The sequence below is a fragment of the Cornus florida genome, unplaced genomic scaffold (assembly GCF_030987335.1).
Source record: "Cornus florida cultivar Cherokee Brave unplaced genomic scaffold, ASM3098733v1 CherokeeBrave_3.0.0_Hap2_Chr11, whole genome shotgun sequence".
Classification (NCBI taxonomy): Eukaryota; Viridiplantae; Streptophyta; class Magnoliopsida; order Cornales; family Cornaceae; genus Cornus; species Cornus florida.
Genome location: NW_026775581.1, coordinates 93,123,282 through 93,137,781, shown reverse-complemented (window position 1 = coordinate 93,137,781; position 14,500 = coordinate 93,123,282). Strand labels below are relative to the sequence as shown.

The 14,500-nt window shown below is 39.9% G+C and overlaps 1 protein-coding gene across 2 annotated transcripts; it reads right to left on the bottom strand.

Moving 5' to 3' along the window:
* Nucleotides 1-25: 25 nt before the first annotated feature.
* LOC132283740 (glutamyl-tRNA reductase 1, chloroplastic-like) lies at nt 26-1,399 on the bottom strand. Of its 2 annotated transcripts, none has more exons than XM_059785752.1 (2): nt 906-1,399; nt 26-530 (listed from the first exon to the last, which is right to left on the bottom strand). In XM_059785752.1, exons 1-2 carry the CDS (start codon nt 1,207-1,209, stop codon nt 526-528), a joined length of 309 nt encoding a protein of 102 aa, XP_059641735.1. In that variant the 5' UTR covers nt 1,210-1,399; the 3' UTR covers nt 26-525. The 2 variants fall into 2 exon arrangements, with proteins under 2 accessions (XP_059641735.1, XP_059641734.1); XM_059785751.1 differs by having other exon boundaries at nt 26-525.
* Nucleotides 1,400-14,500: the final 13,101 nt, after the last annotated feature.

Here is a 14,500-nt window from a genome sequence, read left to right as displayed (position 1 = left end):
AATATACAAGTTGCATAACCTTTTCATAAATTTGAGATATATTAAAAAATAAAATAAAAATCCCCCTTTTGTCTACATATAAGTTTAGAGCCCAATAACCACAATATTAGTACAAGGTAACTGATAGCAGTTACTATCATTTATAGTGTCTAAAGAAATTATAGGGAATACCATACACAATAATGGTCAATTTGGTACAACGATCAATTCTCCAAACAAATGTGTCCATGGGGCCACTTTCCCTAATTTATCATTAAAAAAAAAAAAAAAATTCCAATTTGTAGACTGTTTAGAGCAAACTTTGTACTATTGCATCATATATTTAAGAGCGAATTGCAAAAAGCCCCCTTAATTTTCACCCGTTAGCAAAAAACACTCCCTTTAAGAATTATTTTAGCAAACAATCCCCCTCAACTATCATAAGGGGGATTGGTCACCACCACCGTCAAGGCACGTCTTTACCACGTCGTCTTCTCCAACCATCTTCAGTCCCCGGAAACGACCCTCGCCAATTAAGTTGATGAACTACTCTGGACCAAATAATTTGAAACCAGTGGCCTTTGAAATTAGTGTCAAATCATAGAATAAAAAATCACACCCAAACCAATTGCTGGAACCCATAAAAATTATGTAAAGCTATGATATTCATTCATATCTTTGTTGGTGCTTGCAAATTTTCTGATACACTGATCTAAATTATGAAAACTCAATGAACTAAATCAGTTAACGAAAAAACTAGAAATAAAAATCAATCAAACAGTCAGGTAAAATAAAACAAAAAAATTGAAGGGGAATGCACATTCCATTTCCAAAAAAATTCAAAACCCATTACCACAATTGAATAGAATTACAAAATATATAGACACTAAGAAAAAAAAAAAAAATAGAGAGAAATTCGGACATACGATCAGCAGCGGAGGTTTTGAGTTGTTCGAGAGCAAAGAGGCTGGAAGAAGAAGCCGTGTTGGTGTCGATCTTGTCAGAGGTCTGAAGCGATACATCAGAAGCAACCTCAGACCTGACAGTGGGGTTGAAAGAAGCCCACCCTCTTTGAATTAGGGTTCTTCTGGTCCGAGTGGGTTTGCAGAACACCCCATTTTGAGACGGCGATGACCTCGTTGAGGAAGTGTTGCCGAGGAGGAGAGTCTCGAGCTTGGCCCCTGCAAACGCACTTGAAACTGCCATATCCAGAAATGCTATCAAAACCATAAGACAAGGTTTCTAGAGAGAGAATTTTGAGGAGAGAGAGAGGATGGGAGGAGGGAAGAGAAGGGTTTATGGGGATCGGGGTGTTCTGAGAGGATGGTTTGATCTTTGGAACGACTCAAAAGGAGGTGTGCTGTGTGATTGGTTTTATTTTTAGTTATTATTGTTTGGGTGAAGAGAGCTTGGAGAAGACTACGTGGTAAAGACGCACATTTACGGGGGTGGTGACCAATTGACTGCTTAAGGGTATTTTCGTCCAAAACATATTTCTTTAAATTGCCAGTTAAAATACCCCTCATGATGTTTGAGGAGTGTTTTTTTTAAAAAATAATTTATAAGAGGTGTTTTTTTTGGGTAAAGGTTGGAAGTCAGGGAGATTTTTTTACAATTCACCTTATATTTTTAATTATCTTAAGTTTGTTATTCAAGTTAGAAATCATAAATTTAATTATCTTAAATTTGTTATTTAAGTTAGAAAAAGACCAAAAAAAAAAAAAACAAAAAAAAGAAAAAAGAAAAGAAAAGAAAAGAAAAAGAAAACGAAAAAAAGCAAGAAATGTATTTAGCTAGCAGGAGAGTACAGTTATCTTCTCCCTGTTTCAACCACTTTGAAATTGATTTATACCCAGCAAAAACTCAGAATTTGTAAGGACAGTCATTCACAAAATTGAATTCGATTTTCAGAAAAGAAAAACATGTCAATTCTTCTGTTGAGAATTTGTTAATCCGACTTGAGTTTTCTTCTATTGAGAATTTGTTGATCTGACTTGACTTGCAAGATGTAGCCATTGAAAGAGCTAATGTTTGATTAGAGCAAACAAAGTATTCTTGGATATTTAAACACAACAACCTGTCCAGACTAATCAAGCATTCAAAGTTTAAAAAAACAAAAAGATAAAAGATAAGAGCAGTGTATGCATAGTGAAAGTGAGAAGCAACATTCCTTCATTGAAAGCAGTGAAAATTAACCAACAGTTCATTGATAGACATGTATTTTAAAGTTGGGTGTTTGAAATGAGCCCGCTGTGTTTTTGATGAAATGCCTAAATGGAATTTGGTTTCTTGGAATTGCATAGTTTCAGGATATGCATTGAATGGTCTTCCAAAAGATTCATTGGAGGTCTGTAGTTTGATGAGATTTAAAGCGATGGGATTAGATGAAGTGACAAAAAAACAAAAATGTAGCCCAAATTCAGCACCCCAATGTGCTATTTTCAGAAGGAGATGGACTCTGTTTCTGATGCCTTTTTCCTTCCAATAATGGGAGCTCCATTTGATTTAGTGATGACCAGTTTGCAGTGCAAATGAAGAATCCACATTTCGATTGGAGATTTTGCGAGATTGGGGACGTGAATTGCCACTCAAAAAACCAGTGTCAGTGGCTCTCTGGTTCTGATACGCATATTAATGGGAATGCATTTGGCCAATGGAGGTAGGAGACAGCCTTTGCCGAGACATTGTTTGATGGCCAGGCACAGGATACTTTTGTGTTTGGGAATATTGTTGAAAGAGTCCCAAACCAGATGTCAGTCCAGAAGATTAATGTGCCTCTGCTGTCGCCAATCTTTTTCCTGGTCAGAGAGAGGCCTGGCAAGACACCTCAACTGGAGCAATTTCTTCCAACACCAAGATGACTGCTTTGGAGCTTTGATGCCCCATAAGCTTCTAGCCTTAAAGGTATGTTCTACACCAAACAACCCATATGCTCTGGTTTGATCCATCGTGATTTCTCCATATATGCCTTAGAATGCTAGCTTTATTGGAGATTTCAAGGCTTTGAATTAATCCATAGATTTCATGCACGAAAAAGGCAAGAATATGCCATTTTCTATTCATTCTAGATACAGCAATTGCCGAAAATAGAATTTTTTCCACATTTGTACATCTAACAGTGTGTTTTAGACAAGTTTAGCAAAAGAATGGACTTTGTTGTAGCTTCTAAAATTATCTAAAAGAACTTGTCTCTCTACTAGTATATTATTAAGTGCTTAATTGGTTTTATTGCTAGATCGAAGGCAAAATATACAAAATGATGTGGAATACTAAAAGCTTTTCAAGACTGATATATTATTAATCATATTCATTAAACATATAATAAAACCATTCAAGCCATGATACATTTAAAGTCATGTTACAATGAAGCATTCACATATGATCGACTAGGCAGCCTTTTTGAGAAGGGAAAAATAGAGTCTTGAGAGGTATCTATCATGTAGAAGAATTTATTTCTTTTATATTATTGAGTGCTTGGTTTTATTGTTAGAAGGCAAAAATATACAAATTGATGTGGAATTTATAAGTGGCAGATTTTGGAATGGTAATTGTACAAATTCCAGATTTTTTAGTTCTAAACTTGCTTTATAATTACTCCCTCCATTCTAAAACAATTGCTCCTCGATCTCAACCTTTTGAGATGTCACTAAATATATATTCCCTTCGTAAAATCTATGTAGAAGGGACTATATATTATTTTAGAATTGTGGGAGTACATGAAGAAATTATGAACTGCTTGGAGCGAATAATCCCTATCCAAGCTGCCATATTTAATAATTAATGTATCACTTATTATTATCCAAGCTGCCATATTAATGTATCACTTATTATTAATTAGTCCTAATCACTAAAAGAAGCAAATGGCTTGGTATTACTCCATGGAAGACTATCACCAGAGCTGGTGTGATAATTTTTAGGAAGTTGCTTCTTGCCTCCATACTGCTCTGATCAGTACTCACTATCAATTTTTAGGAAGTTGCTGTAATAATTTGTTGGTCCTAAAGTTCCTTAAGCATTGGCTTGCCTCTTTAATGTCAAAAACATGTGTAGCTGTAACGACCCAAATCCTCATGAATCCGGATCATTAAACGGGTCCTTACCCGACCCAAAATCATCCAAGGGTAAAACGGTCATTTCACGTCAAAATTAAATAACAAGGTCCAAAAAGTGCAAATTGGTAATTTGCCATGAATCCATAAATTGAGACTCAAGGGTATAATAGTCCTTAACTTGAATCACATAGTAAATAAAATAAGGTTCGGGGCAAAATAGTCTTTTTGGGGCAAAAAAATAATTATGGCATTTAATTGGGTCATAATGTAATTACTTGCAACATCAATTGGGTGCCAAGTGTAATTTAAGAACTTAAATTGGCAATTACATGAAAAGGCAGAACCGGTCGAGGTATACTCCTTATACGTCGACTGGTTTGGGTTATGAACAGTGGGAAAACCCACTGCCATGATACCGGTCGACTGGTTTGGGATACCGGTCGACTGGTTTGGGACGTTTACAACTCAAACATATACTGTGAAGATACCGGTTTGGGTTATACGTCGACCGGTTCATGAAAATCTTCACTCCCACTTTCCACTGTCCTGTGTAACCCCAATACACCCACTTCTGATCGTTCAACCACCCACGTCCCAACACTTACGTGCAAAATTAATACATTTCAACAATAAATTCGAGTACAACAACCACGTTATTAACGTAATTTACCACACATCACTAAAATACACTAAACTGATTTTGAGTGAGTAATACTTAATTACATTTTCTCAAGAATCATTCACAAACTTAATTACATTCCCAAAACTATAATTACACATGAAATAGCTAAATACAAGATAGCAAAAAAAATCATCTTCTAACAACTTTCAATTTTGAGGTGGATTGGTATCCGCCGGTTCTTTTCCAAGACCTGAAAAAAATAATATATAGTAGGGTGAGCTATATGCTCAGTAGGTGACACTTAAGACACACATCTTGTGTCCTTGTGAATCCAATCAAAGCATAGGCCAATGGGAAATGGGGATCATGCAATGTAGGGTTAAAACAACTTCAATGTCAATTCCAAGTGTAAATAATGCAATGCAATGCATGATATGTCACTCCCCATTTTTCATTTCTCAAAACCATACTTTCCAACTGTTAATACAGCCTGCCTTTTGGTAACCCCGCCGCGACACGAGAGGAGGATTGGCTAGTGTCCTTGACTCTTGGTAACCCCGCGGCGTCATTATGGGGCCCAGCTAGCTCAACCACGCTAGGGCGACTCCCTAAACCCCTCTAGGCTATATTAACCTCCGGCCCGTTGGTAACCCCGCAGCTACCGGGTTTATCAAAATCATTTCACAAAAACTCTTCTCCCAAAATTCCCGTTTTCATTTCAAAAACTGATTTCTCCCATTTCATGCAACCCAATGGCATGTACATGTATATGTGTCTCAAGCTTACAATATTATGGCATGTAGAAGTTTTACATTTCATAATTACTTCACAACTAAGCATATATCATATTCAACATCATCAATTGAGTCATCAACACATTAAACACAACAAAACTATCACCACAACATGCTTTTCACATAGAACAAATCATAATCAAAATCATGAATTTCTCTAGACATCAATTACACAACATTGAAACAATTAACTCTCAAATTAAGCATGTTTATCACATAAAGGAGATATAATTCACAATGGAACAAGAAGGAAGTGGATTAAGGGCCCCTACCTCGAAAATGGACAAAACCCTTGAAATGGGTCCTCAAATTCGAACTCCAAGAGGGCACCAAATTTGGAATTTCAGGTATGGATGCGTAGAGCTCGATGTGCTCGACGTTTTGCCTCAAACGGTACCTTAATCCACCAAGAATTGAGAGAATAATCAAAGCTCAAAGATTGTTTTTCAAGTGGAAAGAAAAAGAAACGGAAAATGAGAGAGGGAGAGAAGCTACGGGAGGGAGAATGTGTGGAGCAAAGAAGTATGGTCTCAAGACCATTTCAAGTGTGAGTGGTGGGCCCTACCAGATTTTCTTTTCTTTTCCCTTTTTCTTTTACTTCAATTCTTACACCACACACACAAGTGCACCACATGCAAATACTACTTAATCCACATAATTTAAAATGCACAATGCAAATGGACCCAACCACAATCCCGAACACAACATGCGAAAAGACAGAAACACCTTTGTCTCCACGAATTATTGGAAAAATGAAAATGCTGAAAAATCAGAAACATCACAATCTCCCCAACTTAAAAGGATTTCGTCCCCGAAATCAAGCCGTACTTGGGGAAGAGAAAACTCTGGATACTTGGAGTGAACCTGCTGTTCAAGCTCCCAAGTAGCCTCCTCGACTTCGTGGTGCCTCCAAAGAACTTTCACTAACTGCATCATTTTATCCCTTAACACCTTCTGCCGTGTGTCAAGAATCTGCGCTGGTCCCTCTTGATAGGAGATATCTTCATCAATGTCCACATCGACCCAATCCAAAATGTGAGATGGATCCGGTTCATACTTCCGTAGCATCGACACATGAAAAACATTATGAACCTTGTCCATCTGCGGTGGTAAAGCGAGTCTATAAGCAACCTCTCCTATACGGTCCAAGATCTCAAATAGTCCAATGAATCGTGGCAATAACTTGCCACTTTTCCCAAACCTCATCAAACCCTTCCATGGAGAAACCCTCAGAAAAACATGGTCTCCCACTTCAAAAGCTAGCGGTCGTCTTCTTTTGTCTGCATAGTTCTTTTGTCGACTCTGAGCTGTGAGCAACCTCTGTCTGATTAATTTGATCTTCTCGGTAGTCTCGAGTACAATGTTAGGTCCTAAGGCAGCTGTCTCACCTACCTCAGTCCAACAAACTGGAGACCTTCAAGGTCTGCCATACAATGCCTCAAATGGAGCCATCTCTATGCTCGCCTGATAATTGTTGTTGTAGGCAAACTCAATAAGCGGCAGGTGATCTTCCCAACTGCCACCCAAGTCAATCACACATGCCCGGAGCATATCCTCCAAGATCTGGATAGTACGCTCCGACTGGCCGTCTGTCTGTGGATGGAATGCCGTGCTAAGATTTAATGCTGAACCAAACGTTGTTTGAAGTCCTTCCCAGAACTTCGAAGTGAACTTAGTATCCCTGTCTGAAACAATGGTTACTGGAACTCTATGTAACCTTACAATCTCCTTCACGTAAAGAACGCCAAGTGCCTCTGCATCATCTGTTACCTTAATAGGCAAAAAGTGAGCCATCTTGGTTAATCTGTCAATGATGACCCAAACGGCCTCGTCGCCTCTTCGTGACCTAGGAAGACCTGTCACAAAATCCATTGCAATCTGTTCCCATTTTCATTGTGCTACAGGCAATGGTTGCAACAACCCTGCCGGTCTCTGATGCTCGGCCTTCACCTGTTCACAGGTAAGGCACTTAGCTACAAACTGCGCAATATCTTTCTTCATCCCGTTCCACCAATACCGACGTCTCAAACTGTGATACATTTTTGTACCACCTGGATGAACTGCAAAGCGGGAAGTGTGAAACTCCCGAAGAACATCTTCACGACAAACCGTGGGGACAACCAACAAATCTTTAAACTGTAGACCCCCATCTGCATGTAAGGTCCAATCCTTCACTGTCTCACCACTAGAGATCAAAGCGTGAATGACATCCAAATTTGGATCCTGTCTCTGTGACTCAATCACTCGTCCGACAAGAGTAGGCTGAGCCACAAGACTAAACAAGAATGCCGACCCATTGCAATCATCCTCATCCAAACAACACAATCCCATCTCCGCCAAACTTTCAAGCATCTTCCACTTCCGAATAGCCAGACCGGCTAAAGTGCCTCGAGATTTCCGACTTAAGGCATCAGCTACAACATTTGCCTTACCCGGATGATACTGCAAATCAAAGTTGTAATCTTCCAAGTATTCGACCCATCGTCTCTGTCTATTGTTCAAGTCCTTTTGGGAGAAAAGGTACTTGAGGCTCTTGAGATCCGAGAACACCTCGAATCGTTCACCATACAAGTAGTGTCTCCAACACTTCAGAGCAAACACCACTGCCGCCAACTCTAAATCATGAGTAGGGTAGTTGTACTCATGAGTCTTTAACTGCTGAGACCTATAAGCCACTACTCTACCATCTTACATCAACACACATTCCAAGCCATCACGTGAAGCATCACAATAAATCACATAACCCAAGCCACGCTCAGGTATCACCAACACTGGAGTTGTAGTCAATCTTGTCTTCAATTCCTGAAAAGATGACTCACAAGCTTCATTCCACGTAAACTTGATCCCTTTCCGGGTTAAACGGGTTATACACACTGCCAAATAGGAGAAATCTTTCACAAATCTCCGGTAGTAACCCGCTAGACCAAGAAAACTGCGGATCTCAAACACATTCTTGAGTTGCTCCCAAGTCAAAACTGCTTCAATCTTCGATGGATCAACGGACACTCCACCTTCTGAAACAACGTGCCTTAAGAACTTCACCTCTTGTAGCCAAAACTCACACTTCTCATATTTGGCATACAATCGGTGCTCCCGCAAAATCTGCAAAACAATACTCAAATGGACCTCGTGCTCTTCCCGAGTCTGTGAATACACAAGAATGTCATCCATGAAGACTACCATAAACTGGTCCAAGTAATCGTGAAAGACGCGGTTCATCAAGTCCATGAATGCCGCTGGTGCATTAGTCAAGCCAAAAGGCATAACAAGGAACTCATAGTGTCCATACCGTGTACGGAATGTTATCTTTGGGATATCTTCATTCCTAACCCTCAACTGATAGTAGCCAGATCTTAAATCAATCTTCGAGAAACAACTGGCTCCTTTCAACTGATCAAACAAATCGTCTATCCTTGGCAAAGGATACTTGTTCTTGATGGTGGCATGATTCAACTTCCGGTAATCAATGCACAACCTCAAAGAACCATCTTTCTTCTTAGCGAACAAGACCGGTGCGCCCCATGGTGACACACTCGGTCGGATGAAACCTTTCATCTTCAAATCATCAAGCTGCTTCTTCAACTCTTCCAATTCAACTGGTGCCATGCGATACAGTGCCATGGAAATCGGCGTGGTACCAGGCATCAAATCAATAGTGAACTCCACTTCCCGGTGTAAAGGCAACTCTGTCAAATCCTCCGGAAACACATCCAGAAAATCACGAACAACCGCCGGATAACTTTCTCCCACAACATCCTCCTCTTCGGCTAAAAGACTAGCCAAGAAGTAATCACCACGACTCCATCCACGAATTCCATACAATGATGAAGGCTGGGAATCACTCCGATCTCCCATGAAAAAGAAACAATCTCCCTCAGGAGTGCAAACCGTAACTCTTCCTCTAAAACAATCAATTGTAGTATGAAAGAAGGCTAACCAATCCATCCCGAGAATGACATCAAAGTTAGGCATCTCCAGGAGGATAAGGTCAAACACAAACGTCCGTCCAACTATCATAATGGGACAATCTCGCACAACACCGGCGTATCAACACACAACGCCCTATCCAAGAAACTAACCTCTAACCCCGATGCAAGTGCAAATGATGATGAAATGAAAGAGTGAGATGCACCAGAGTCAAACAAAATACGGGCCTAAGAACCAAACACTAGAAATATACCTCGGAGAACTGACGGTCCAGGAGATGGATCAGTCGGTGTAAGTGCAAAGACACGTCCCTGCTGTGCCTGTGCTTGAGAACCACCAATCTGAACACCAGACTGCTGTGCCGACACAGTAGGAGTATCCCTCCTAGATGGACGAGAACCCTGAGAAGACATAGCAGGCTGAAGTGGTGGCGGTGGTCTGAAACCTGACTGAACTATTGCCGACTGTGACGGCCTCTGTCGTGACCCTCTGCCACTACCAGTACCTGCTCCTTGACTAGGACAGCCCGAATCAAGTGACCCTGCTGGCCACACCCATAACAAGTCCTTGGAACTGAAGAAACTGAAGACGATCTCATGGGACAACTAGACTTGTAGTGCCCAGGTTGCTGACATTGATAACAAACAACTCCACTCCTGTCAGATCCAGTTGGCATAGGAGTAGTAGGAGCAGATTGTGCAGATCGCTGCCCTTGAAACTGAAATGAACCACTCTTGCTACTTTTCCAAGGAAATCCCTCCGATGATGGCCCTACACCTCTCTTTTGCTTCAACTGCTCTCTTCTTGCATCATTCTCTTTATTATCGGCCTCCAACATTAATGCCCTTTCTACTGGTTCCGAGTACACTTTAATGAACTGAGTCGTGATGAATGGCCTCATCCGATCATTAAGACCAGAAACAAACTTCCGAGTCTTGTAAGCTTCATCTCTCACCATTTCTAGAGCAAAACGGGAGAGTGAAGTAAACTTGTTCTCATATTCCGCCACTGACATGCTCCCTTGAATAAGGTTATGAAACTGGTCTTGTAACTCCCATCTTTTAGAAAGTGAAAAATACTTCTCATAAAACAGTTCTTTGAACCTGTCCCAACTCATCTCCTCCACCTTATATTGGTTAGTGACTGACTTCCAGCAAACCTTGGCATCTTTAGCAAACTTGTAAGTAGCTAAGATGATCTTCAAATGATCCTCCGTCACATCCATTGAGGTCAACTGAGTCTCAACCTGATCCAGGTAGTCATCTGCTACCATTGGATCCGCACCGCCCTCGAACATAACTGGCATCAACTGAGAAAAATGTTTAATAATCTTGAGACGCTTCTGAGCTGGCGTCTCCTCAACTTAAATTGTAGGTTGTGGTGTCGACTGCGACTGAGCAGCAATCGTTGCCCTCACGACATTTTGCAACAAACAATTAAACTCCAGTGCCACAGAACCTTCACCCACTTCTACGGGTGCTTCAATATTATCTCTCCTCGGGGGAACAACTCTTGGGGGAATCAAGTCCCTAAGAAGCGTGTCCTCATCGTTTAGCTTCGCCGGATTGGAGCTAGAGCTCTCACCAACGTCACCCCTTGTTGGCCTAGGGCTAACTTCCCTTAACTCTTCACGTCGTGACATCGTGCTATAAAACGAGAGAACGGTTCAAAAACATGACGCTAAAGTCCACCGTGGACGACTCAACATAAAATGATGACGTACCAACACTTAGCATGCACAACTATACAAGAAACACTTTAACGTAACATTTAGACACATAAGCACATAGACAATTAAACATACTTGTTCAAATAAATAAACACGTAACAAGGAATCACGTAAACAACACCCCACACAACTCTATGTAGGCCTCTACCCGTCGTCCCAAAGGTTTTCAAAGCCTTGCTCTGATACCATTCTGTAACGACCCAAATCCTCATGGATCCGGATCATTAAGCGGGTCCTTACCTGACCCAAAATCATCCAAGGGTAAAACGGTCATTTCACTTCAAAATTAAATAACAAGGTCCAAAAAGGGCAAATTGGTAATTTGCCATGAATCCATAAATTGAGACTCAAGGTTATAATAGTCCTTAACTTGAATCACATAGTAAATAAAATAAGGTTCGAGGCAAAATAGTCTTTTTGGGGCAAAAAAATAATTATGGCATTTAATTGGGTCATAATGTAATTACTTGCAACATCAATTGGGTGCCAAGTGTAATTTAAGAACTTAAATTGGCAATTACATGAAAAGGCATAACTGGTTGACGTATACTCCTTATACGTCGATTGGTTTGGGTTATGAACAGTGGGAAAACCCACTGCCATGATACCGGTTGACTGTTTGGGATACCGGTCGACTGGTTTGGGATCAGGATACCGGTTGACTGGTTTGGGACGTCAACAACTCAAACATATACTGTGAAGATACCGGTCTACCGGTTTAGGTTATACGTCGACCGGTTCATGAAAATCTTCACTCCCACTTTCCACTGTCCTGTGTAACCCCAATACACCCACTTCTAATCGTTCAACCACCCACGTCACAACACTTACGTGAAAAATTAATACATTTCAACAATAAATTCGAGTACAACAACCACGTTATTAATGTAATTTACCACACGTCACTAAAATACACTAAACTGATTTTGAGTGAGTAATACTTAATTACATTTTCTCAAGAATCATTCACAAACTTAATTACATTCCCAAAACTATAATTACACATGAAATAGCTAAATACAAGATAGCAAAAAAAATCATAACTTTCAATTTTGAGGTGGATTGGCATCCGCCGGTTCTTTTCCAAGACCTGAAAAAAATAATATATAGTAGGGTGAGCTATATGCTCAGTAGGTGACACTTAAGACACACATCATGTGTCCTTGTGAATCCAATCAAAGCATAGGCCAATGGGAAATGGGGATCATGCAATGTAGGGTTAAAACAACTTCAATGTCAATTCCAAGTGTAAACAATGCAATGCAATGCATGATATGTCACTCCCCATTTTTCATTTCTCAAAACCATACTTTCCAACTGTTAATACAGCCTGCCTTTTGGTAACCCCGCCGCGACACGAGAGGAGGATTGGTTAGTGTCCTTGACCCTTGGTAACCCCGCGGCGTCATTATAGGGCCCAGCTAGCTCAACCACGCTAGGGCGACTCCCTAAACCCCTCTAGGCTATATTAACCTCCGGCCCATTGGTAACCCCGTAGCGACCGGGTTTATCAAAACCATTTCACAAAAACTCTTCTCCCAAAATTCCCATTTTCATTTCAAAAACTGATTTCTCCCATTTCATGCAACCCAATGGCATGTACATGTATATGTGTCTCAAGCTTACAATATTATGGCATGTAGAAGTTTTACATTTCATAATTACTTCACAACTAAGTATATATCATATTCAACATCATCAATTGAGTCATCAACACATTAAACACAACAAAACTATCACCACAACATGCTTTTCACATAGAACAAATCATAATCAAAATCATGAATTTCTCTAGACATCAATTACACAACATTGAAATAATTAACTCTCAAATTAAGCATGTTTATCACATAAAGGAGATATAACTCACAATGGAACAAGAAGGAAGTGGATTAAGGGCCCCTACCTCAAAAATGGACAAAACCCTTGAAATGGGTCCTCAAATTCGAACTCCAAGAGGGCACCAAATCTGGAATTTCAGGTATGGATGCGTAGAGCTCGATGTGCTCGACGTTTTGCCTCAAACGGTACCTTAATCCGCCAAGAATTGAGAGAATAATCAAAGCTCAAAGATTGCTTTTCAAGTGGAAAGAAAAAGAAACGGAAAATGAGAGAGGGAGAGAAGCTACGGGAAAGAGAATGTGTGGAGCAAAGAAGTATGGTCTCAAGACCATTTCAAGTGTGAGTGGTGGGCCCTACCAGATTTTCTTTTCTTTTCCCTTTTTCTTTTACTTCAATTCTTACACCACACACACAAGTGCACCACATGCAAATACTACTTAATCCACATAATTTAAAATGCACAATGCAAATGGACCCAACCACAATCCCGAACACAACATGCGAAAAGACAGAAACACCCTTGTCTTCATGAATTATTGAAAAAATGAAAATGCTGAAAAATCAGAAACATCACAGTAGCAGTGGCTTCAAAGGGGTTTTTCATTATCAATGAAGCTTGAAATATGTCTCAAGGGTAATGTGGTCATTTTCTCATCAGACTTATCCTTCATATTTGCCTTAATGTTTTCATCACAGTGTGTTTACATGTTCTTGCTGAAATTACTAAATAGTGTATGGATTCAGTTCATAAAAATTGTCACAAGAGATTCCAGGGGTAGCATTATCATTTCTCAGTTGTATTCAACATATACACGTATGTTTAGGATACTGCATTGCACTGGATTGACCTGATTGAATCAGCATTGTCATTTATACAGTTTCAGGATTTTTCTTAGCTGAGAAGTTAAAAATCTGTTGCAAGGGTATTTTGGTCATTTCTTACTATGCTCATTAGTGTGACACGTTTCAGTGGTCCTAAAGTAAGTGAATATGCAAGAATATTGCATTTCTTGGAGGTTAAGTCTTGAGCTGAATAGAGTATGTAGCATTGTTGTGTGTATGTGTCAATTTCAGTGTGCATAGAGACAAAATTGCTGAGGTGGCCTTCTGTTACTGGTTCTTGCTCTTGAAAATATCTGCATTATGCCTTACCAATGATTGGCTTGAGGTGACAGGTGTATTCTGTGGGTTATATGAAGTTCTGTGCACTTTGTGATTCCATATATATATGCTGTTATAGTCATTTTTAGGGTTTAAGCCTTATGAATGAGTAGTGACATTGAGCTGCAGCTTGAATTATCTCGAGAGCCTTGATTGAACAAGTTTTTCTAAAGTTTTTGGTGATGATTCAAGTCAGAAAAACCCACTGATTCGAGCTATGTGATTGTTATAGCAGAGAAGATGTTGCTGCTGTTATTTTTCACTGCTGCAAGGGCTGAACTGAGAATTGGATTTTAGTTACAAGGTGCTGAGGTCTATTCTGAGAGTTGACACAGGTATAAATCACCTTTATACACTTGCTCAGTACTGAGTTATTGTTGAAATCATGCTGAAA